Here is a 25,471-nt window from a genome sequence, read left to right as displayed (position 1 = left end):
GGAAGGACCATGCCCCAGGCGTTTTCCCTCACCCCCTGGACAGATTCAAATTCTCCTTTAGTCTCTTCCAAGAGCAGAGTCAGTTCGCCTAGGGTCTTCTTGAGCCCCTTGAATCCCATCCAAAGTTTCCCTAGTTAAGAAGGGCCAGCCATACCCCACAGGTTGCCTGGAAGAGTAGCCACTGCTCCTTGTACCCCAGGAAGGACAGTCAGGACCAGCCATCCTTGGTCCTGTGATAGAAGTGGCTTCTCAGTTCCTCTCCACTAGTGCTCTTTTCTCTCTTGTCACTGAGGGAGTATTGAGCCACTGAGGGCTGGAAGAAGGGCCCCTGGAGCCTGGCACCAAATGCCTGTCTGCACTCATGCCCTCCCTGAAATGCCACAGATCAGACAGTCACCTCGCCCTGGTCATGAAGGCCCTGGGCAGAAAGAAGGTGGCCTCTGTGGCCTTGGAGACCTTGCAGAAGGGGGTTGCTCTGAACCTGCCTACCCATCTTGAACTCCCCTGTGTTTTCAGGCTGTCCCTGTGTGCCTCAGGGTGTCTGGCCTCCTTTTCTTCCCAGACTGTGTGGGAGGCAAGGGGAAACTGAGGGGGATGTCACCACCCAGCAAAAGATCTTTGCTAGGGAAATGACCTCCCTGAGGATGGGGAAGGAAACACTTATCCACCTTCCAGATCTTTATAACTTCACTTGGAATTTCTTCCTAAAGCTGAACCTGAATCTCATTTGCCCTAACCCAAGCATTCCCCCACCACTGTGAACACAGATCATACCCAGCTCAGTGAAAGGAGCTTCCTTTCACCTGTCCTGTCTCCTTCCGGGGAAGTCCTGACAACACCAGCACCATTGCCTGCTTTGTCTCACTGCCTGCTTAGCCATCTATGATTTTTTATTTCAGCCTTTGGCCTGAAATTCTCTTTCTCCCTTCTTCATAGAAGTACTGTTTCCCATCTAAAATTGCTAAGCCTCTATTTCTCTCTCATCAGAGATAGGGGCTGGAGGCAACATTGGGCCAGGGGAGGTGCCTGCTCCCTTTCTGTAGTTCCTATGTCTATTCAGCCCTCTTCAGGGGAGAGGGGGGCATGCTTGCACGAACTCCGCAGCCTGCACAGTGAAGGAGCTCGCCTCAGGAGCCCCCACTTTGATGGCTTTTTGTATTTGTGTTTGACTGTGTCTCAGCATGAGCCTCTGCCCGAGTGAATGTTCTGCTCATTAGAGTCTCTAGAAAGTTGTCCTTTCCTGACCACAGACATCACTTCTGGGGTTGTTTTCTTGGGACTGAAGCTGAGATTGCAGATGGTAATGGCTATGTGTGCTTTAGCTTGTTCCATTGGCGAAACATACTAATTAAACTGCAAATCAACCAATTCTTGTTTCTTTACAATGTATCTTGGCTTGAAGTTGGAGTTTTAGCCAGAATTTCCGTTGGCCTGTTACAACACATGCAAAAATGCTGGGTATTCCAGGGTGTTTCGCAGCAAATGCTGCTTCTCTGGATCCTGCTCCTTGGCAGAGATTTTTTAAAAGTACAAGTTCCTCCCCCCACCCCATACCATTGTAAGTATCAATGTGCCAATTGTTCTAGGTTTAGAAATCTGGGAAGCGCTTCTGCAATGGGCCGTGACCCTTAGAAGATGTGTAATGTTTGAACAAAATAAAATGGAGGAATGTTAGATATCTTCATGTGAAGTTCCTTCTAGGCATACGCTGGACACATGCGCACACATGTATACACACATAGGTCACACATGCATATACGCATGTATACACAATACACCCCACACATGAATCCACACACCCACACATGCACACACGTACACACACATAACATGCACACACATATGTTATGTGTGTGTACATGTGTGTCCTCGCAGCTGTGCTGTGTCAGGAGCCCAGCCTGGCATCTACCTGGTGTGCAATCTTGGACAAGTCGCTGCCTCTCTTTGGGTCTCTGCAGCTGTCAGAAGTTGGATTAGATCATCTCCAGATTGCTTTGCAATGGTAACACTCTTTGGAAATAGATTTTATAACTCTCTAGCTCTGCAAACCATTTGCCCAGACCGCCAGCAGCTGTTCTGCCAAAAAGCTCTTCCCCTGAAGGCATGCCACTCATCGTGTCTCTCTTGTAAACATCCTAACATATCAAAAAGTCTTCTCATCCACTCGTCTCAAACTTGGCTACATATTGGAATCACCTGGAAGTTTAAAACAACGCAAATGCCTGAGTCCCACCCCCAGAGATTCTGACTTAGTGAGTATGAAGGATGGCACAGGCATCAGGGCTTCAGAAACCCCCAGGTGATTCTCATGTGTAGCCAAGTTGGAGAATCACTGTTCTAGTCCCTGTCCTTCACTCACATAGATCCAGCATGGGGGATCACCCATGTCTTTCTCTCATACACACACACACACACACACACACACACACACATGCACACGCACACCTAATGTAATAGTTGCTGGTGAGAGCCTTTGACTCTGAACCCCACCTGAACCCATCGACCCTTGCCCACTCTAACCCACCACCCTGCCCCCTTGCGCCCATCCTGTCCCCACAGGATGCTCCCACACTCTGCCCAGTCCTCAGGCTTGGTGGTTGCCATGAACAGATCTGCCGAAAGAGCAGCAGGATCGTGGCAGAGCCGGGTCTGAACGCGTCCCAGCAGAGCCTGAGGGAGTCACATGGGCTGGAGAGGGAGAAGAGAGAACACAGGCCACAGCAACCCAGTTTGTTTCAGCATTTATGTTCAGTACGTACACCCAGGAAAAGATCAAGAGCCACACCAAAGTGCCCGGTGAGGCTGTGCTGAACTCCTTGCCCTCCCCATCTCCTAGAAGCTGCTGAGTGGGGAGGCATGTCCACGGTGCTCCCAGCAGCCCAGCAGAGGGGGCAGGAGGCTGGCCGGCCAGTCCTCCCTCCAGGAGCTGGAACCATCCCACAGACACAGTCCACTCCTGCCCACTCCGAAACACCTCTGAGGGTATTGTCTCAGCAGTAGCTTCCTGGCAGTTCTTGTTTTCTCATTCAAATTCCTATTGCTGTGGGCCTAGCTTTTCTGGGCACCATGAGTGAAAGAGATTTCAAAGGGTGAAGTAAAGGCATTTTCAAGACTAAAAGAAAATGAGCTTCCTTTCTCAAGCTTTTCATGCTGAAGGACAGGTGGGCTTTATTCAAATGTAGAATATGCTAGAAGAAGCATCGGCCTTAAGGGAGACAGAGTCAGCAAGAATCTGTTCTGAGCAGCTTGCCCTGTGACAAAGGAGAAGGATTTGAGGGGAGGGAAAGTGGAGAAAGCGGGTTTCCCTATGACCTCTGTCTGCAGGAAGGCTAATGTCCTGAGAGCCTTCTCTATGTAGAACCTGGGCCTGGGATTGGGGGTGTGGAGTGTGAATCCACCAAAGGTGAAGACTTCTTGCTTCAGGGAGCTCCCAGCTTGGTTGGGGGAGACCCAGGCCCTACCTTCTGGGAGGAGTGCACACACACACACACACCCACACACGCACACACACAGTGTACAGAAGCCACACTCCAAGGAGCCCACAAGCCAGTGCAGAGTCAGCCGCTGGATTGAGTGCTGGCGTGGTTATGCTGGCAAGTTTGGAGTGCTCAGAGCTGGGTGGGGTCATCTTTAGGAGAAGCTGATTTTTGTGCAAGGTTTTGAATCAGGGGGAGGGTTGGAGAAGAAGAGAAAGAATGTTTCAGGTGCAGTAAGTGTGACCTATTTGAAAGCTTGGAGGTGGAAGAGGATGAGTCATCCCTGCAAAGGCTCACCTGCCCCTTCTGGAGAGAGATTTCCACTCATCCTAAAGAAGGAGCCACCTCCAGTTTCAAAGGTTTTGTAGGTGAGAAAGCTTGAGTTGCACCGATGACACAAGAAAGAATCAGCCTGTCATTGTCTAAGGCACCAAAGGGAAGCAGTGTACCAGGACACTGGTGACCTGAGCGGTAGATTTTCTGAGATGGTTTTACACCCTAAAACACGGATGTAAAATCAGACAAGCTATGTGGACAGAGCAGGTTGTGTTGCTTGTATATCTGGGAAAGTGGCAGATGCTCTGAGGCACTTGCTCCTTGACCTTGGGGTTCTGTGGGTGGGCAGATGCTTCCTGAGGATGGCACACAGGTTGGGCACACTGTCAGTGTCACTGAGAAGCCACCACATCCCTGCTCATGGTGCATGCACCCATCTGGGGAGAAGAGGGGCAAAGCAGATGCTTAGCTGGAGGGTAGGAGTGATTCTGTGGGGTGAGCTGGGGACTAGCCCCTCACCCATTCCCCAGGAACAAAGAATCCTCCTCAAGGAGGTGGCCTTGGGTATTTGAGAGCTGCAGCAGCCCTCCTTTCTTCCTGGTTTACCCCACTCACCAGGGACCTCTTTGAGTGGGAGGAGAGCCTGACCCCATTCTAAGCCTCTAAGCACCAGGCATCAGAGCACGTTCACCACAAGGGTTGGGCAAGGGAGAAGAGGTCATTGACACAAACAGTCAGCTCAGGCCAGTCAGGCCCAGACCCAGCTGGGGCAGTGCCCTGAGCTCAAGATCCCAGGGAAAGAAAGACATGGTTCGCACTTCAGAGAATGTCCAAAGTACATGGTGGTGGAGACTTGTATGGGCGTGAGATGGAGATGGGAGTAGGCGTCATTCATCAGGAAAGGCTTCCTAGAAGTGCGTTCTACAGACATCGGGGACCAAGTGGAAGAGTGAGCTAGCACCATTACACTCATTAGAAGCCCATGCTCTTGCTGTTGAACTTGACTTTTAGAGCGCATTGCTTACCAGCCAGACACCCCAGGGTCAAGAGAGGGGAAAATCACTTTTGTTGTGGGAGCAGTGCTCTTACAGACAGAGCGCACCTGCCCCCAGTACTCCTTGGTTATCTGGCACACTGCGAGCTGTGATTTCAGGTGTGTGACAACTATGGACTTCTCCCCTCTTTCACCACCTCCACCCCAAATACTGTCACCTTCTGCCAGATTAGCAGTGCAGGCAGGTGTGATGTTACCCTCATTCTCGCCAGAGCCAAACAGACCCCAACTATAGACAGGTCTTACGAGATGCCTTCAGGAACTGCCTGGAAGGGCCTGCAGGCCACAAGTGAGTGACAGTCACATCTGCCTTTACCAGAGTTCATGCTGGACATGGGGACTGGCTTTGGGAACTGTAGGGCATTCTGGCCTCTTCCTCCATGTGTCTGTGTGTCCACTGCCACCTCCATGGCAGAGAGGCCTCTACCTTCACACAGAGAAGAGTGTATGAGAGGGAGGCAGGCAGGTGCAGGGTGTGGCGGGAGGAGATGGTTCATCTGATGACCCAGGGTGAGAGCAGCGTCATGCTGACAGGTTCTCTCCCAGAAGACAGGCAAAGAGGCCCTGGTGCAAGCCCCTGGGGGCTGCTTCTCATAGCAGGAGGCCTCCCCGGCGCTCCATAGAGTTCTGTCTGTCACCACCCCAAATTTTCCACCCAGAAGCAGCTGGCTGACCCACACCTGACCTTTGGTGAGAAATACCTGCTCACAGGGCCAGAGCCAAGTGAACTCTATCCTATCAAACCTTGGAAGAATGATTGAAGTGGGCTGGGTGGAAGGGAGGCAGACAAGACCTGGCGGTTGGCCACCTAGGGTCCTGACTATGAGTGTGCCTGGCTGCAGCCCCCTTCCTTGGGAGCACCAGTCCTGAGTGACTGAGCCCATGAGATTGCCTCCAGCCTCTTCCTGATAAGGACAGTCTTGCCAGAGGAGCAGTTGCTGGAGAAAGGTGGAGGAAGAGCTGTGTGCACTCCACAGGGAGCTTGGAGGAAGCCAGAGGTTCAATGGGCCACACGGTAGAGTCCCAGGATGTTGCTCAGAGGCAGATGGCCCTTCCAGAGTCAGGGCTGGGCCTGGAGTATAGGGGAGGCCTCTCAGAGTACCCTGAGGCAGTTGGCAAATGAGGCGGTAGTGTGGCCTTTGATGTCTGCCCTTCTTCCTCGTAAGCTGAGCTGTGTCTCTGGAGAGGAGGAGTCGGCTCCTCTGAATGCAGGCAGGCACGTGTCACTGTCATCACACCACCACAGAACAGTGGAACTGTATGGGACCTATGGGAGGTAAGAAGCCAACCCTCTCTTTTGACAGAAGAGGACACTGAGGTGCAGAGAGAGCAACTGACTTGCCCAGGTGCCAGAACCAGGACCAATATCAACACAGCTAGGCCCCAGGGCAAGCTGTGTCTGCCAAAGCTTGAGACCCCTAAAGGGGTCTCATGATGGAGACCTCATGATGGAGGGGTGCAGGGAATTGGGCAGCGCTCTCTGCTGTGGGCTATGGGTGGTGACCTGGCGCTGGACAGGGGAGGTGGCACCAGGTGGGGATCCCTGTCTCATCCCAAAGCTGCCCCTCGGCTATTCCCTCTACTCTGAGCTCAGATATTCCAGCCCTGCTCCCCCAGGCAATGGCTGGGGAGCCTAAGTGAGTGTGGCAGATGGGGAGGAGCTACCTTGGCCAGGTGAGATCACTCCCCAACTCTCTTCCCCCCAGACAGGGTTTCTGATGGGGGAGTCTGACCATTGCTTTAGAGAAAAGGAGTGCATATCCCTCTTAGGAGGCTCTCACTGGATCCCACTCACCTTCATCCCCCAAGGCCATCACTTAACAAGAGTGTGGGGCAGGCCACGGAGCCATGGCTTGCTCCTTGTGGAGCTCCCAGTATAGCTGAGGGAATGGGATGCAGGGCAGAATGAGACTTGGGCTACCAAGAGCAGGACAGTATGTGTTTAGAGGCAGGAGAGATTGCCTTGTGCAGAGCTGGTCAGAAAGGGCTTCCTGGAGTGGGTGAGGTCTTGAGCTTGGCTTCAAAAGATGAGCAAGATTAGAAGGTAGTGGCCGAGGAGGGAAGGCAGGTTTGGCATGGAGGGAGATGTGAGTAAAGTAGTGAGCCTGTCACCATTGGCCATATTTCAAGGACAGCAGGACAGTGAACAGACAAGCTTGTGCAGAGTCGAGGCTGTCCCTTAGGGTCTCCCTGCTAGCCAGTGAAAGGGAGAGGAAGGGGGTGGCCCCACTAGGAGCCCCAAATCCAGTTCTGTTTTCTGTGATGCAAAGCCACTTTGCCACTAATAACCCTAATGACACTCTGTCCTCCTCCGGAGCCTGTCATTTGTGGGTCTCCAAGCACTCTGAAAACATTAATTAATCCCCACTGGGCCTTTGAGGTTGATCGCCGCTCCCCCTTCACCAGCCAGAGCATGTTGGAGGTGAAAGAATGGGAGGAAGTTTGGTCACTGGTAGGGGCTGGGCTGAGATTTGAATCCAGAGTCCTGCTGAATCAGTCTCTAATCAGGTGTTGCTGCCACACTGGGAATGTCGGGATCCTGCCTGTCTCCCCCGAGTGGGAATCTTATCCTTGTGGAACATGGAGTGATGATTCCCTGGGCTGGAATGGCCATGCTCCAAGGCCCTCCAGTCCAACTCCTGACCTGTAGGTGTTAACCTACCCAAGCAGCAGCGGAGCCACTGGGCTCCCAGGAAGGGGACAGATGAGAGTTTTAGAGCTATCCCTGCAGGAGTCTCTGGTAGCCCTTCCCTTGGTCCTGGCTGCAGAGGATGTGGAGATAGATAGAGATGACATTCCCCACCTTCTCCTCCAGGAGCTCAGACCTGGTCTCCTCCATGGGCATAGTGGACCTGGATGCAGAAGTGATGCCCTGAGGAACAGGGGTGGATGAAGATCATGGCCATCCCTGTCCTAATCCCCTCCTTTCTCCCCTAGGTTCCATGTATGATGGCTTGGCTGACAATTACAACTATGGGACCACCAGCAGGAGCAGCTACTACTCCAAGTTCCAGGCAGGGAATGGCTCATGGGGATATCCGGTAAGGAACTGCTTCCATCCTAAAAGACCTGGAGTACTTGTGGAGACGGTTTGAGGTTTATAGTGGAGAAAACCTGCACCAGTTGCTAAAAGGAGTGATGTAGGCTTTGGTCCATGAGTTGAGGCTCATCAACTCTGACTAGGTCTGTTGACTTGGCCATTGTTTCATAGGTGGCTCTCGTTTGGGCTGACTGGATATTTTTGAATGTCTCAAATGAGAATATTTTAGGAAAAGCATTTTTAAAAGGCATTTAAAAACAAGTCCATTTCCCAATAGGTCGGATTTGATCATGGATTTGGGAAATGTTTGCATTCTTGAGGTCTATTAATGGACCAGTTTAGATGTTTCTAGGAAAATCCTGAAGGGTCATCTCTGTTCATTCTGTGCCTATGGTCAAAGAGCCAAGAGAACATGTCCACTGCATTGACTCCTGCATATGACACTGCATGCTAGGGTGGAGGCTGCCTGACAACCCAGACACATTTGGCTTCAAATTTTAACTCTGCTACTCACTGAGATGTGGCTTTGGGCAAGTTACTCCAAACTTTGGGACTCAGCTTCTTCACATGGAAAGTGGATATAACAAAGTACTTCATGGGGTTATTTTCAGGATGAAATGAACTAATGTACATGAAGAAAGATTACAATAATTCTTAAGATTATTTGTTAAATTAACATGGATAGAGGTTATTTTAGATCCTGTAATCCTGGCTCTGTCTGCTTTCTAAGTGATCTCAATCCACTATAGTTCATCTATCCATTTACTGAACAAATATTTATTGAGCCCTAATTCTGTGACAAGCACTGCAGTAGATGCTCAGGATACAACCACACCAGCCAGTGCAGGAATTTTCTGCTGCTCTAAAATCAGGAGTATTGGGCTAGATGACACCCAAGGTTTCTCCTAGCCTCCAAATTCTATGACTTTCATTTACTTTCGCTGATGCAACATTAGCCTGCATTATTCTTGGGAATTCTTTTGTAAGGCCCTCAAGACATTGTCAGATGGGGATTAAAGGCTGCTTTTCTGTGGGAATCTGGGGCTCTGTCTTGGTAGGGCCTTAGGATGCAGCAGCATTTGCTTTAAGATACAGATGTCTCACAGATATCACTCCTGATTGATTGTCAAAGGTCCTGGGTCCTGGGGAGAGGAGAGGGTGAGGAGTTTGAGTTTGGTGTTCTTTTTTCATTTGCTTGATTCTTCCATTCCTGAGTTCTTTTTGGGGCTAATTTTGGAGGCTATGTCTTTCTTATATATTACAGCTTGGGGATGAAAGGACACAATTAACTAGATTTGATGTGAATTTAATTCCCTCATTTTTTCCTGATTCTTGACGGCAAATGACACTCTTAGTGCAAAATAAACCCAGCAGACTGAGCCCAGTAAGCTGACAGATCAAGCACAGATGTGAATAAAAGGGCTTTGACACAAAGAGTGATGACCAAATTGAGAAAATGGCTTAGGAATGCAGTATAAAGGGATTAGATGAAACCCAAGGAAGACAGATCACTGCACCAGCAGCCAGAATGGATGATTATGCTGACAGTACAGATGGTACATGTCTTTACTTAAATAACGTTATCAGATCAGAGCTTAGGAGGCTTAGGTTCTAGTCCTAGTTCTGCCCCTCTCTGGCCCTGTGACTTTAGATAGTTTAATTTCTCTGGGCCTCGGTTTTCTCATCCATAAAAAGGGAATGATGATACTCATGTGTCTACTTCACTCATGGGTTGATATCAGATGACATTAACTGTGAAGTATTATCAAATGGGTAATGTAACCATGGAAATTTGTAAGCTAGAACTGTAAAGGAACTCCTTCGGGGAAGGTGTTTCTAAAGAAAAAAAAAAATCTTCATTTGGCCCATGTTGAACATTTCACTTCTGGTTAATTAACTCAGTCCTCAGTCATCTCATTAGCTTTTAATGCTTCCAAACTGTCCTCACCCCTCCCTGTGCCCATTTTCCGACAACCAGTGAAAATCTCTTTCCTTCTCCCCACCCTAAGACCTAACCCTCCTTACTCCTTTGCTGGCAGGACTGCAGACATGACTCATGGCAGGGTAGCTGCTGAGGCACGTCCCACCTCCTCTCAGTTCAGGAGAGGCTATGGGAAGAGGGTAGAACTGAGCACACATGAAGATTTGGCAGAGGGAGGAGGCCAAGTAGGGAGGAAGTGGAATAATTGATATTGGAGCCAGACATATAATCAGATGAAACCTGGGCAAAACCAAACGGGGTCCAGAAATAGGCAGAAGGAGAGCAGGCAAAAAGGCAATAGAGATCTGTGGCATGAGATAATCCTATGTCTGTGGGATTTTCCCATGGATGGTACAACTGGCACAGGATGATGTTATTCCTCCCCTCTGGTGAAACCAATATGGCAGCAGAAGGCAGGGAGGGTGGGAAGGAGGGTGTAGTTTGTCTGTACAAGCATCATCAGCATATTTTCTGAAGCTTCTGAGAGCTGATGAAGGATCATTTGCTGCAGATACTTTATATTCACTCGATCAGCCAACTTGTATTGAGCAATTGCTGGGGCACAGCAGTGAGTGAGGCGTGCTACAGAAACACAGTTGAAAAGAATCTGACTTTGCCCTCGATGAACTTGCAGTCAAGTTAGAAGCACAGAGGTCAACAGACAAATAGGATAAAGGCATTAGTTTCTGTACTGGAGCATACCACCAATACTGCCATTGCTCAGAATGTTTCTAGAACCCCTAAAATTTCAGAACTGTCTTCAGCATCATTTCAGGAGCCAGACAAGAAAACCAGTCTCATTTCTTTATTGTCATGACCTGGGTTTGACCAGAAACAATATTACTCACTTGGAGCACCTCACTCCTCAGATCTGGCTCTAGTTCTAAATATCAAACCATCCTCAAATAGCAAAGCTTTGTCACCTCCTGTACATATCTCATTTAAATATGTAAAGGATCTGTAGGCAATTCCAAAAAGAAGGCTCTAAAAATGTTTAAAAAGCAATGGTCGTACCTTATAGTTTGACCTTATAGTCTATATCAATAATAGCCTTGTAATTAAAAAACAATCATCATACTATTTATAATCTATGATTATTCACATCACAAATTGAATGTAGAGAGGCTTTCTTAAAATAAAATAAAACTTAAAACAAAGATAGTGTGACACACAAAAAGCATCTAGGGGCTTAAGGAAAATAAAAGACTTCTCCAAAGAAAGTCATTGGCCCAGTCCATGTTCTGCTCTCTGCTGGCCACGCCAGCCTCCTCTTCCTTCAGGCAGAAGAATCTCCTGGCGGACAATGTTGGAACCTCAAAGTCCCACAGACCTCAGGGAGAGGAAGCAGCTGGTGAGATGGAGCAAAAGATGGGGCAGGTTTTAGCCTCGCTGCCTGATTTCTCAGCTGCATACTCAGCTGTGCTGTTCTGGTTCTCACACCAAACCTGTGGAATATTAGAGCCCAACACTGTTTGCATTTTACAGTTGAGGAAATGCAGGCCCAGAGAGGAGAAATTACTCCTTGAAGGCCACACAGCTGGTTACTGGTACAGCGGACTAGATCTCTGACCTCCTATCTCCTAACCTAGTGGAGTTTGTTTTCATTACCCCAGACATTTGCACTTCTTATGACTGCCATTCTGTGGGTTTCCACAATCTCAATATTTGAACATTACAGCTAAACACTAAACACTAAAGTTTAGGGATCTGCAAGACACTCATGAGTCTGAATCCCTCTATCTCCTCCCTTCCCATCCCCTCCAACCAGGCCTACTCTCACCATGGGGAGTCAGCCTAGCTCCAAAGAGGCAGGAGAGAGGCTCTGTTCTTCCCTTCCTAGACTCAAGCTGGGTTCACTTGGCTATAAGCATTAATGGGTTTCAGGGCAGGGTTACCAGATAAGATACAACAAAATACAATAATTTAGACATGTCTTAACTTAGAAATTATTTGTTGTTTATGTAAAATTCAAATATAACTACATGCCCTGTCTATCTATTTGTTAAATCTGGCAACCCTCCGTCACCATGTCTCCCCACTCATTCCTGTGATAAAAACAACACTCCTTTACGTGCTCCTCTCCTAGGCTAGGGACCCAGCAGAATTACTTTAGGCTGCAGCATTTCTGGTGAGAAAAGGAGGATTTTTGTACCATCTCAGTTGCCCTTGTAATATGTCCTTTGAATATCTTCCTCTGGGTCAGCAAAGACCAGGATGTGGGGAATAGAGAGCTGGAGCCATGGAAAGGCACAGCCCTTCTACTCCAAAGCTGAAAACAGGCCTTGATCACATGGGTTTGTCCTCAATGAAGCTGAGGCATGTGGACAATTTTGATTTCCAGGGTATGGTTCTGGATTAAGATGACAATCCTTTTGTCTATCATCTTCAGCTCCAAAGGGTTTACTTATTTTCAAATCAAGAAGTGCACCCTGAGCATTCAGTTCTTCTGGGAGTCCTACCAAGTAAAAAGTTCTTAGGTGGTGGATTGCCCTACACCACCCTGCTCAGGATCTAATCAGTAGAGAGGAAAACCACTCAGGCATCATCAGCGGGAGGTCTGGAACAGGGTGACCACGGTGACTGCCACATTGAATCACTCAGTTAAATCCAGCCTGGCATGCCTAAGAGTGAGAATTCCCAGAATATAACAAGGGAGAATTCTGTCTTTGTCTTGGCATTGTCCTTTTCATTGACCCCATTTCTCCACTTTAACCCAGGACTTACTAGCAAATCTTTCTTCCAGCTTCTTCTCAGTTGTACTTGCCTAACTGATATGTCTGTGTTTGACAACCCCATTGTGACAGAGTCTTGTGGACAATGTGCTAGGGGCCCTTACCCTAAGGAGAACTGATCTTGGCCACCCTAGACCTGAAGAAATGTGGATGAAGCCTCTGTTACAGATGAGAGGACTGGGGTTGCATCACACTCCAGCAGGGGATGGGAAAGCCAAGCACAGTGCTCCCCAGGTTGGTGGTTCACCCTCAGTCACAGCCATGCTAATCGAGTGTCCACAAGGGCAGAGCCATGGGCCAGGTACTGCAGAGGGGCTGCCGGGGAGAAACACGGCAGGACTCCTACCCTAGCAGCAGCAGAAACAGACTGTCCTTACCAATCCACAGTCAACAGAGGCCATGCCCAGAGACAGCCTGGTGTGGAGGAATAAGCCCTGGACTTTGGCCAAGAACTTCACTAGCCATGTGACTCTTAGTCAAGTCTGCTCCTTAACTAGCTGTGTGACTCTAGTCAAGTTCTTAATCTAGCTGAACTTCAGCTTGCTTATCTCTGAAATGGGTGAACATTCCTATCTCAAAGAGCAGTATGAGGTTTATGGATGTGACATACCAGATCAGCAGTGGGAGGCGTGGATTCCAGTCTCAGCTGGGCTGCTACAAACTGAGGGATCTGGAGTGGACTTCACCTCTCTAGACCCTGGCTTTCTCAACTATGGAGCAAGGCAATTGGACTAAAGCATAGCCAAGGACTCACTTAAGGTTCCATGTGGCTTGAGAGCTGACTCTGAGTAGCAACAGGGCCCCATAGCTAAAGTCTGTGTGGTGGTCCCTCCAGGGTCAGAGGCAGTGTTAATTCCTCCAGCCCAGATTTTTGCTTCAAGCCTACAGATGGATAAAAGCTTCTTAATTTCCTCTTTGCTTTCATCTGAGCACTCCAGGCACCAGGAAAACAGCAGTTAATTAGCCCTTGCAACAGGATGTAAAGATGGTAGGACTTCATATACTTTAGCTTCACAGACAGGGAAACTGAGGCACAACAAGTAGCTCTGCTGAATAACTACCCTAACTTGAAACAGACCCAACTCCCTCTTTCCAAACCATGTGTCTCAGCTCCAAATGCCACTTTCCAGGTGTGTGAGCTGGGTTCCTTCGGCAGTGCCTGCTGGGCCTCTTGTCTTTTCTTGAAAAGTCCAGGTGAGGGACTGATAGTAGACCACAGCCTCCTACTCCTAGGCAGGCATGGATCCTGCTCCAAGAGGGAGCAATTGATGTGTTTGCCAACTCAGTTGTCCCCGCTGCCAGCTCATGACTCACCCCCACCCAGCCCTGGGAGATAGGAGGGTCCTACAAGGGCCCCAGGCTCTCACCCCAACAAGAAGAGGCAATGATCCTACTTGCCAAGGGACAGAATGTGCCTCTGAGAGAAAATGGAGGTGAGTGAGCGGGAGCGGGCGGGCCGGCTCCAGGGGCACCCCTCCCTGTGGAAGGAGCATGCCGTGTGCTTTCACAGACAAACTGCTGCCACTGGGACACTCCCTGTATTAAACTGAAGGAGAAGCCTATGGCAAACATTGGTGTCTGGGTACTTCTTGGGAGGGGCCCTCCTTTCTAAGCCACAGTCCATCAGAGTGGCTCTGCTTCCCCTAAGAAGCTTCTGTCACCCTTAGGGTTGGGCTGAGCTCAGGGAGCTTCCTTTCTGGGCTTGCTCTCCCCTCCATGGCAGGTGAGTTGAGGCCCTGCCTCCTGGCTGAGGACTGGGTAAGCCAGGGAGGCCCCTTTAGAGCCCAGAGAGAATGTGGAGAAAAGGAAGAAACATTGGTCTGAGGGCTGGTTCCCCGTGACTGTGTCGGGGACTCCTCTTCTGCTGGGCCTCAGGCTTATCATCAGTAAGACTAGATGGTGGCCCAGACCACCTCCTTGTACCTCTGACGTCTGGCTTCTGTGTCCCTCTTTTGGGGAGAGAAGTCAGAGAATGGCCCCATGTCAGCAGCATGGGCTTGCAAAGGGAGGAGGACACAGTTCCAGTGAACAAATGCAAGTGGTGTCCTCCAAGGGCAAGCTCCAGGTGCAGGAAGTCGGGATCGGCTCCTGGAGGAGCTGAGCTTTGAACTGAGTGTGAAAGGAGAGAGGGCTGCCCTTAGCAGACAGGATGGAGGGCAGAGCAGGAATGCCCCTAGGTCTGGGCTGTGGTCTGAGAGTACCTTGCTGACTGTTCACAAAGAATAGGCATCCCCCCAAGGAGGGCACCTGGTTTCATGTTGCCAGCTCCTGGGTCTCCTAAGCCTCCCAAGCCTTCATCACAAACTCACAACAATGCTCCTCGGGGCTGAGTGAGCACGCTGGCCCCTCCATCCTCCTGCCCCAGGGAGGAGCACCAGACCCAGGAGAGGGCAGACTCCCACCAGTCACTGTCCTGACAGTGTGGACCCTTGTAGGGGAATGGAGAGGGAAGGCCAGGGCAATTTGGTCAGGATGTGCAGGGAGACTCGTCACTGCTAAGGGACTCAGTGTGGCAGCTGCTTAGCAAGTGGGAAGCACAAAGCTTTGGCAGCCCAGGATGCGATTAGCAGTGGATCCTTCTCAGGATGTCTGCAAAAAAGGAACTCCACTCTCCCCAGAGACAACAGAAGCCAGTTCTTCCTTTAGCTTCACTAATCAACAAGTCTTCCTCAATCATTTCCATTCATGTTGTGTAGAGCTCTGAGTTGATGGCTAGGCTGGGAACACTTATGCTTTGATGGGCCTGGGGCTCGATTTCTTCCATTCTGATGAGATATTGTGAGGCAGACAATTCCCCGGCCACAGAGAATGGAATTCTGTCTTCTCCGGAAAAGGAAGCTTCTGGATGAGTCGGCTGTTGCTCTCTCCCCTTCTCCCCTAATATGAAACTTTAGAGAGAAGATTTGAAGAATCAAGGATAATTATAAACTTTTTAATTTTGCTCCAGCAGAAACTGGTGGAGTTTCACTTTGGGCTTTTTTTTTTTTTTCTTTTGGCCCTGACAAAACTAATCTACTCAACCAACAAGTCTTTAAAGTCCTTACACTATAGTTGAAAACAAATAACAGACAAAACAACAGCACAAGAAGATATAATTAAAAGCTAAATTTTGCAGCACACGCTAACTTAAACCTCTCCAGGCCTCAGTTTCCTCATCTGTCATTGAAGGCGTGGGACCAGATGACCTCCAAGCCTTGCTTCTCCAGCTTCACTTCTGAGTCTTGGACATCTGGGGAGAGGGTCTTGGATTCTGGATGAGCCACAGGTGGTGGCTTTTGAGCCTGTTTCAGCTGCGCTGTGTCCTCAGTCAGCTCTCAAGGGAGAAGTGCTCCAACCCGCGGCACCTGGTTATTTAATAATCTCTTGAATTAGCGTAGCATTTTGAACTTGTACAAACTGCTTGTGTTTTCATCTCCTGACTTGATCCTTCAGTCTTTGTGAGCTCAGTAGCTGGACCAAGCTTTTTTATTCTCCTTTTATTTGCAGGGAAATCAAACCACAGAAAAGTATAGGGGCTTGCCTGTGACCTCACAGATAGATCTGGCAGAACTGAGTCTGGACCCCAGTGGACTTTGAGCTGGGTGTGAAGAGCAAGAGGAGGGAGGGACCTAGAAGGGCAGGGGGAGAAGTGGGCCAAGCCTCTCCTGCTGGCCAAGTTTCGAAGCCAGCAAGCAGGGCATAGGATTAAGTCATCAAAATACAGTCCTGGGGGGATCTTCTGGTGCCTTATTTCTGGTTTGAGAGTTTTCCTTTTGTCACTAGACTCAGCGAGACAAATGCAGCAGAATTTCCCAAGCGGGTGGAAGAGCCGTCCCCACCCTTTGCAAGGGTGAGGCTCTACTTTCTCCCCCCAGGGCCCTGGCATGTCTCTACGGAGGCCTGCCTGCCCCAGGAGAGCAAACTCAGCTGAAAACAAAATCAGCTCAGGCACGGGGAGGGGACGGGGGATCTGTAGAGACACAGGTGGAGAGAAAAGCAGCTCTAGACCCGGAGCCCCTCCCCTCCCGCCCCCACAGGGCGCCCAAGGGCGAGGCCTGGAAGGGGATGAAGACAGGCTGGGAAGGAAGCTGCTTGTGACTTCAGCAAGGGGTGAATCTCTTCCTTCCTTCAGAAGAAGACTTACAGGGCATGCTGTGGTTGGGGAAACTGGGGTTCAGAGAGGCGAGGTGACGGCCTGAGGCTGCGCGACGGCCTGAGGCTGCACAGCTAGGCAGGGGAGACCAAGACTGGAGCATGGTCTCCTGACTCCTGGCTCAGGGCTCCTGGTCACACTGTCACATCATGGTACTTTTTCCCCTACGGGCAATCATGTTTCCCAGACCTTTGTCATTTGCGTTCTGCTGTCACAATTTTTGCAAAATCATACCAACTATTATTTACTTATTTTTAAGGGAATTACTTATCAGTTCCAGTGCACTTATTTATTTATTCATGTATTTATTTTAGAGACAGGGTCTCACTATGTTACCCAGGCTGGTCTTGAACTCCTGGATTCAAGCAATCCTCCCACCTCAGACTTCCAAGTAGCTGGAACTACAGGCACGTGCCAGTTTTAGAGATGGGGGTCTCACTATGTTGCCCAGGCTGGTCTTGAACTCCTGGGTTCAAGCAATCCTCCCACCTCAGACTTCCAAGTAGCTGGAACTACAGGTATGTGCCACCATGCCCAGCTATTCCAATGTACTTATTTTGAAAGGAAACTTTATATCACTCACCCAAATGACAAAAAACGGTATCTTTTGCCGCAAATTAAGGCTAGCCACAACCTTGGTAATCAATTATAATAAATAGAATAAAAACATAACATTAATTCTAGCTAGGTACTTTTACCTGGCAGAAAAGTTTTTTTTTGTTTGTTTGTTTGTTTTATTTTGTTTTTTCTTAAAAAGAGAGGTTGGCAAATATTAAATAAACATATTAACACCCAGCTAGACTTTCTCCTTGTGGTAATCAAGATGGGAAAAAGAAGTCGTTTCTATGAGTTTCAATGTTAGTTATTGCTGTGTCCTTGACTTCCCTGGAGTCACCCCACAGCCACCAGTAGTGTGTTGCCAGCACTTGGGGGAGATTCTGGGTCATATGCTAGTGGCTCAGGATAATTTTCCCAAAGCAGGGAAGGTAGGAGAGCTGAGGCCCGATGAGAAGAGCCATAAAGTAGAGCCCTCTCCCCTCACTAAGGTGACCTGCCCCACGCCTGGCTGAACACTTTTTTAACTGGCACATTTAAGGTGGATGTTTCTGACTGAGCACCTACAGTTCTCTGGACTCACCAGGGCCTGCTGGGTGCTGTGCCCTGTGGGAGGATTGCCCTCTGTGGCCAACCTGGAGAGAGCCCCCAGGAAGTCCCCAAGCTTCTTTCATATCTACCTAGGGTCCTAATCAGCTCTCAGGGGGCCCCACAGTGCTGGGATCTGAGTTGGGGTGCTCACGGGTAGCCAGGGACCTATCCCTCCCTCCTCCTCCTTCCTGGGCACCCCAGAAGCTCAGCAAGACTGGACTAATTCCAGAAGATCCAGGGCTCAGCTTCAGGTACCAGCTTTAACAAGAGTCCCTGTTTTCTCAGTCCCAGTTGTGTGTGCTCAGTGGTGCATTTAGAGCACCACTAAGGGTGGCTGGAGAGGAACCAAACAGTCACATTCCCATCACTCACTGCACCTTCATTCTCATGGTCCTGGTCAGGACAGAACAGTTATCATGACCACAAGGTCTCCTTCCCACAGGCCTGGCATCCCTTGGGACAGATGGTCTTCCAGCCCAGGTCTTTGGGCATTAGAATTGTGACACATGACTAAGCAACTACACACTTCTTAAATGTCTTCAAGAACCTCCCACAGTTGGCTCAAAGAAGGAGGGCTGGCACCTCCTGTGTCTAGAACCACTGGGGATGGGGTCTTCCAGGAGTCGGGGCCAGCAACTGGCCAGAGATGCTAGAGTTTCTGTAGAGGGCCCCCTAGCTATAGAGACTCTGCCCTGTAGGCTTTGTTTGTGTCACCAGACTCTGGTAGCAGAGTGGCTGGAAGACAATCACTGTAAGAGACACCAAAGACCTGAGTCCTGGCTTAGGGTCTTCCCCATCTTAGCTGCGTGGCCTTGGACCAGCCTAAAGTTCTCTGAGCTTAATATGCTCACCAACAGAACAAAGCTGCTGCTCTCTGCCCTGCCACCTCATTGGCCAGGTGGGAGATAATCACAAGGTGATGAACGGGGAAGCCCTTTGCACACTGGGAAGTGCCACACCAGTGATGGTGTTCAGGATATGCTCAAGCAACTTCCAAAGACCTTCCCTACCTGAGTCCACTTTTGGCATGGGATGTGTGTCCCATGTGGGCAGGTGGGGAGTGCATATAGAAGTGTGTGTCCATGTGTGTGAGCATGCATGCACACATGCTCCTCTTCCAAAGGTGAGATCTGTTACCCAAGCACTGAAGGGCCCAGCCAAGTGTCTCTCCCTTCATGTAAAATTCTTGACTAACAGGCCAGGCACAGTGGCTCACACCTGTAATTCCATCACTCTGGGAGGCTGAGGCAAGAGGATAACTTGAGGCCAGAAGTTTGAGACCAGCCTGGGCAACATAGGGAGACCCTGTCTCATAAAACAGTTAAAAATCAGCTGGGCATGGTGGTGTGCACCTGTGGTCGCATCTGCTTGAGAGGCTGAGGTGGAAGAATTGTTTCAGCCCAGGAGGTCAAGGCTGCAGTGAGCCATGATGGCACCACTCCACTCCAGCCTGGGCTACAGATCTGTCTTAAACAAGCAAACAAACAAAAAGTGTAACCAGCAGGAGTGGTTTCTTTCCACTGTTGGGTCTCCAGGGACCTCTTTTCTGGGCCAGGTAAGCACCTGCCCTTCAGGATGCTGCCACCTCCCAGCCCTTGGCCCTCCTCTTCCCAGGGCTGGAAAGCACCTCCTGTTCCAGTGCATGGGGTGGCTCTGGGGCCAGCCAGCCTCTCCCTCCAACTTCCCAGTATAGGGTGGGGGGCATCTGGCCCAGTGGAATCTTCCTGACCCTCAAGGGTGCTCTTCTGAGGTGCTGGCTCATCATCCAGGACTCCAGGAGTTATTTCATATCAGAACGGCCCCCTCAGCTTTCCCTCTTCATGACGAACCATCACTGGGACAACTGAACCAGCCTCTGGGTTTGAAAGCCAGGAGCTATGATCTCAGAACATGGGGCTCCTGGAGGGCAGAATGACCATGACTTCCACTTCTGTGGGGCCATGGAAGGGAGATGGCTGAGGGCCAGGGGTCCTCCACCACTCGGGCTGTGAGAGCTGCATTTGAAGTGGCAAACACCTGCCAGGGATTTCCCTTCCAAAAGGAAACAGACATGTCTGTGTATGAAACCTTAGGTTCTTGTTTCCAAACCCATCCTAGCAGTGTTCAGAGCTGAGAAAAACCTATTTCTCAGGTGTAGAGGGGGAAAGGTAAAAGAGAAACATTTCAGAAAACCTGCTTTTTCCCACAATGCAGTAAATAGGCAGGGAGCAGGAAGTGGAGACAGAGCTGGTGTGGGAGCTGGCATAGTTGCATGTTGATGGAGCACCAGGTGTCAGCTAGGCACTGGGCTACACAAGTGCATGTTGCCTCCACACCAGGCTTAGGAACTGCCGTGGACCTGACGTTTGCAGGCAGGCTTAGAGCCTGGTGCCCAAGAGGCTAAGATGCCTTCTTTATCCCAGAATTGTGGCCTCACTGGAGAAAGCAGCGTCTTCCCGAAAGACCCACAAGCTACAAAGTTTTATAGGATATTTTCTACTTAGAAAAGTTGTCCTCAGTTATCCATAGACATTTGTTAATAGACATTTGTTAATACTGGCATGATTGAAGTATGCTCACAGTTTCTGCTTTTCAAAGCTTATAAGGGACGCTGACCATTATTAACCAGATCTCTGGGGAAGTCTCTACTCTGACGATGGGCACCAAAACTTTTATTTATTTATTTATTTTTTTGAGATGGAGTCTCGCTCCGTCACCCAGGCTGGAGTGCAGTGGCGCAATCTCAGCTCACTGCAAGCTCCAACTTCTGAATTCATGCCATTCTCCTGCCTCAGCCTCCCGAGTAGCTGGGACTATAGGTGCCCACCACCGTGCCTGGCTAATTTTTTTTTTTTTTTTTTGTATTTTTAGTAGAGATGGGGTTTCACCGTGGTCTTGATCTCCTGACGTCATGATCCACCTGCCTCGGCCTCCCAAAGTGCTGGGATTACAGGCGTGAGCCACCGCACCTGGACTACATTTTTTTACATTTAAAAAATTCAGGTGGCAACATGTACCTGCACTGGGCATCAAGGTGTTTATGGCTTCTGCTGTGCCTTCTCTCAGTGGGCACTTAGCGACTTCAGTTCAGTCGCACTTAGCAAGTGCCTTCTGGAGTTCTCACCTGGGTGGGCACTGCTGGTCTCGGGGTGCTGGTGATGGCATTGTGGGTGCAGCTCCCTCTGCCTTTGAGGACCCACAGTGAGGCACACCCACCACACCTCCTCTAAGGCCAAACGGGATGGCTCTGTATCCAGACGTTAGGGCTTCTGAGCAGTGGGGCTGCTCTGCCCAAAGCAGTGTTCCAGGAAAAGAAAGGAGGGCCAGCCCAGGGTGGAACCCCCTGCTTCTCAGAGAAGGAGCCGTGCCCAGAGGAGTCAGGAGGCAGGGATCGACACTTCCCTTGCTGAAGTCCCATCTGTTGTGACTCAGGCCTCAGTGGTTCCCAGGCTGACTCAGACTGCTGAATAAGCAGGCACCCCTACCCCTTTGGGAAGATTCTCGACCGCCTGGAGCCCTGTGTGCCCCATTCTCGGCAGCCTTGCTGGGGGAGCACCTGTGCTCTCCAAACCCCTAGAGAGGGTAGAGCAGAGCCGCTAAGCCATATGCGAGGTGCCCCTTGTGATGGGTCAGCTCTGCCCAATCTCCCAGTCCTGACTGAAATCCCAGCAAGATGAACAAGGGTCGCTGCATGCCTACTACATGAGAGTCCCTCATCTGGGCACTGAGTGGGGAGTGGCAGGTACTAGGCAAGTGGCAAATGGAACATGTCCTTGAAAGGCTTCTAATCAAGGTTCTTTCTCCAGCAAGCCCTCACCAGGCCTGAGAGGCACGAGGACTCCATGAAACTGTGTGTGCACTCCCTTTCATGAAAAGGGCCTTGGGAGATCACGCTGCTGAAGATGGCCCTGTCGGACACTGCTGGGTGTGTGACTTGGCAAGCAGACCACGGTGTGTCTCGCTGGAGAACCGGTTTGGCTGGCCCCACCCTGCTGGCAGAAGCTTGGTTTCAAAATGAGCTAATAGCTGGGGACACAGACATTCTTTTCATCATACCCAGCTCCCAAGGAGTCCGGCAGCTTCTGTCTGTCCAGCTAGAGTTGGATAGAATTCTCTGGGCTCAACCACCCAGCTGCTTTGCTCAGGTCAAGCGGTAAAGGGAAGCATTCTGGACATCACAGCTGGACCCCATGCCGTGCACCAGCACAGGCTGCCTCACCCTGCCTAGAACAGCCCTACCTACCGCCAGCCCACTTTAATCATGGTGCCTCCTCTCTCTTCTGTGCCCTGGAGGCCGTGGGAACTGCAGTGCTGTCAGCATCCTGAATCTCCACCCCTAGCACAAATTCTCACAGTCACAGTCCACCTTTCACTGAGCTCTTGCTGTGAGCTCAGCCCTGTTTTAGGCATAATTAAGGGCATCTTTGCCCTGGAGAGCTCAGAGAAATGACAGAAACCTACATTAGCAACTAGAAAACAAACAAGACCAGAGGTCCCTGGCTTTAAGGGCAAATAATTCCAACTCTGGTCGTTATGGAGACAGGGCTGGGTTAGAACAGGCCTTTTGGAGATGACAGGTGGAGAAGAGGCCTTAGATAAATGTAGGATTTGGGAGGCTGCAGGTGAGGAAAAGCTGTCCAGGGTGGAGGAGCATCTGAACAGAAGCAGGGAGCCTGGGATGTGGCTGAGGTCATGGGGCAGCTTAGAGGGGTGTGCTGGGGAGGGGAAGAGATGGCTGGACAGGCAGGATGGGGCTGGGCTAGGGAGTTTGTCTTGTAAGGAGCAGACACTGTAGGTTCTCCAGCATGGCAAGGGCTGATGAAAGCTTTCCCTCAGGAAGGTGGAGTGATGGCATCACAAGGCAGGGACCAGAGCCCTGGGGGCTGGGCAGGGGCCGGTGGGGGGCACTGGAGTGGCCTGGTGGTAAGCTGATGGGACCCGGAGCCAGAGCCTGGGCAGTAGGGATGTAAAAGAGGGGAGTCAGTAAGGACTCTCTAACGGAAGGACAGGAGGATGCCATCTCTTTTTGAATGGTTAGTTACTGCCCTATTCGATGATTTGGGCAATCTGGAGCTTTTCCAGCTTTGGGGGCCACTCCACACTGAATGGCTCTCTCAAGGGGCAACTGGTCATATTCAGTTCTTTGAGGCCCTGGATCTGGGGCTTGTATTGCTTCACTGAGACTGTCTCCTTGCCTATAAAGGAGGGGTTGGTCTCTGAGAGCTTCCTGACTTAATGAGGGACAGGAATAGAGGGGAGCTTTCAGTGTGGGGTTAAAACACCCCACTTCTCCAAGAAGGAAGGGGAGAAGGGGAATTACACAAGCAGGCGGCAAAGCGGGGACTGGCTGGGGGGCTCCTAGCTAAAAGCAGCTTTTCCTGGCTCACCTCGGACTGTGGGACCCCTCAAAAGCCCTACTGGTCTCCCAAGTGAAGAAACATGTCTCTTGGAACGCTCTGGATTTCTGTCTGGCTGTCCAGTCTAGCCTGCTGTCTGGCAGAGTGACCAACTTTGCTCCCAGGAAATTGAGTTTCCAGCCTCTGGAATGTTCTGATCCATGGGATAACCAGACAAGAGGTTGTGTGTGTGTCACTGTCCTTTGTATTCAAACAGCTAGACTCTGCCAGCAGATTGCTATCTGAGTGTGGGGGTGTGGCTGGGAGAGCCGGCATTGGCGGTGAAGCTCTCCCACCTGCAGTGGGCACACGTGCACTGCCCGTGCATCCTCTTCTGGCTGCAGCTGCTCTCTCGGGACCTGGAAGACAGTGTTTGGAAATGTGTGGGGACATTTTGCAATGACTGTGAGGCATTACTGGCATTTAGAACCTGGAGGTTGGGGCACTAAACATCCTGCCATTCTTGGGACAGCCTATACAAAGAATTGTTCTGCCTCAGGTGCCGACAGCACCCACATAAAGAAACACTGCACCATTCGTCATAAAGCCTGGCTTCACTCGAAGTGCCCCATCTGGGCAGACCATGCTCCTCCATTTTTCTGAGACATATTTAGATCTGTTCTCTGTCTGTGGGGTGAGACTAGCATGGGGCTCTGATACTGGTACATACACCTTTCCTGGGCTGTCTTGGCTTCCTGGGTTCATCCTCCCTCTTATGACACCTGGTATCTCATTTAGGTATGTCACGGGTGACATAAAATCTCTCCTTTAGGAGCCAAGTCCTAAGGCAGCCAGCCTGTGCCCAATCTAAGAGTCAGAGGGCTACGATGTCCCTACCGAGCAAACACTCATGTCGTGGACTGTCCTGAGTGCTTTACTAACATTAGTTCATTGGATTCTCCCAACAATCCTCTATGTTGAGTATAATTATACTAGCTTTACAGATGGAAAAACTGAGGCACATTGGGCTTAAGTAATTGCCCAAGGCCACCCATTGGGCAACTGACAAGGCCAGGGCAGGCTGGCTCCAGAGTCTGTGTTCTTGACCTTGGGTCTTCCTCCACTTTGTAGGTCTCAGCCCAGTGAGCTGGAGGAAGCACCTGGATTCCCAGGCAGTTGCTGCCATTTCAGCCTTCAAGGCTGCAGGCTTCATCCAGGTCCCAGGCCATTTGTGCAGGGAGAGTTGGTGGCAGTTCACCTCCTCGTGCCTTGGAGGGAATCCAGGCCCCCTCATGGTACTTGGGGAGGATGGGGTCTAACTGAGAGGAGGCTTTACTCCTGCTTGTCAAAGTGACAGCAAAGGGCCATGATGATGGGAGAGAGTCATACCCAGCTGTCCTCAGGCAGCACAGCCCACCAGCACCATGACACTAGGAGCTGGGATGGGGTTCCCAGGAATGAGTGATGCCACTGGGGTGTGGATGATGGTGGGAGGCTGGGAAATGCAGTCCCACGGGGACGTCTCTGCCTTGCCCACCTTACCCGCTCCCCTGCGGGTGCAACCAATGCCCATTCCCTGTGGGCAGCCCACCCTTGCTGAGACTTGGCAAGGCTGCCAGCTGCTCCTTTTCCCAGCACAGGAAAGCAAAGCCCAAAGCCTCTGAGAGGCTCAATCAGCATGATCACATCTTTGCTGGTTTTGGGCCAGGATGAGTGTTTGGGCTTCTCATCAGGTATCTGAGATGACGTCCAGGCGTGTTTTTTATGGAGAACAAGGGTGCTCCTTGTTGCATTTCCACTTAAGGCTTAGCTGGCTCTTTGCCCTTTGGCAATGCTGGGTTTCCCCCTCCATGTTGTCATCTGCCACCTTCCTTCCCCTGAGAGGAGAATGGAGGGTGTGGCCATTTGTAAAGGCTTTCATGGCATATTTTGCCTGTAATCTGCAGGACACGCATTCCATACCCAGATGCTCAGAAAATTACCCAGCTCCTCTCCCCATGCCTTGTGATTGTCCATCTATGCCTCTCCCAACAACCAGACACCAATTCTCTTTGGGGTAGGCTGGTTTGACCCAGTTTGGGGAAGAAAATTGTGCCTGCCTGAGTGCACAGCTGGGTGTGTGGATGAAGGGGACGAGCAGGCTATTGCCAAGGTTAACAGTCTGTGGCTTCTGAGTTTTGGATGCAACTTCTGACTGGTGGTTTGACACCCAGTCTTTCTGGGAGTTCAAACCATGGGAGTTTCCTGCTGTCTATGACTCCCCGCAGAGATGAAAAAGGACCAAGTCGAGTGCCAGCCCCTCCCTAGCCTTGTGTGGCT

General features: G+C 50.4%; 1 protein-coding gene across 1 annotated transcript in view; it reads left to right on the top strand.

Moving 5' to 3' along the window:
* The window catches only part of PKP1 (plakophilin 1), a 47,070-nt gene that overhangs the window by 2,763 nt on the left and 18,836 nt on the right, over positions 1-25,471 (top strand). The window contains exon 2 of the mRNA XM_054523412.2: positions 7,744-7,847. Coding sequence (XP_054379387.1) covers positions 7,744-7,847 — 104 coding nt within the window. The remainder of the gene's footprint in view (positions 1-7,743; positions 7,848-25,471) is intronic.

This window comes from Pongo abelii, chromosome 1 (genome assembly GCF_028885655.2).
Source record: "Pongo abelii isolate AG06213 chromosome 1, NHGRI_mPonAbe1-v2.0_pri, whole genome shotgun sequence".
Taxonomy (NCBI): Eukaryota; Metazoa; Chordata; class Mammalia; order Primates; family Hominidae; genus Pongo; species Pongo abelii.
The sequence above is the reverse complement of the archived record's forward strand: the minus strand, read 5'-3'. Positions and strand labels throughout refer to the sequence as shown.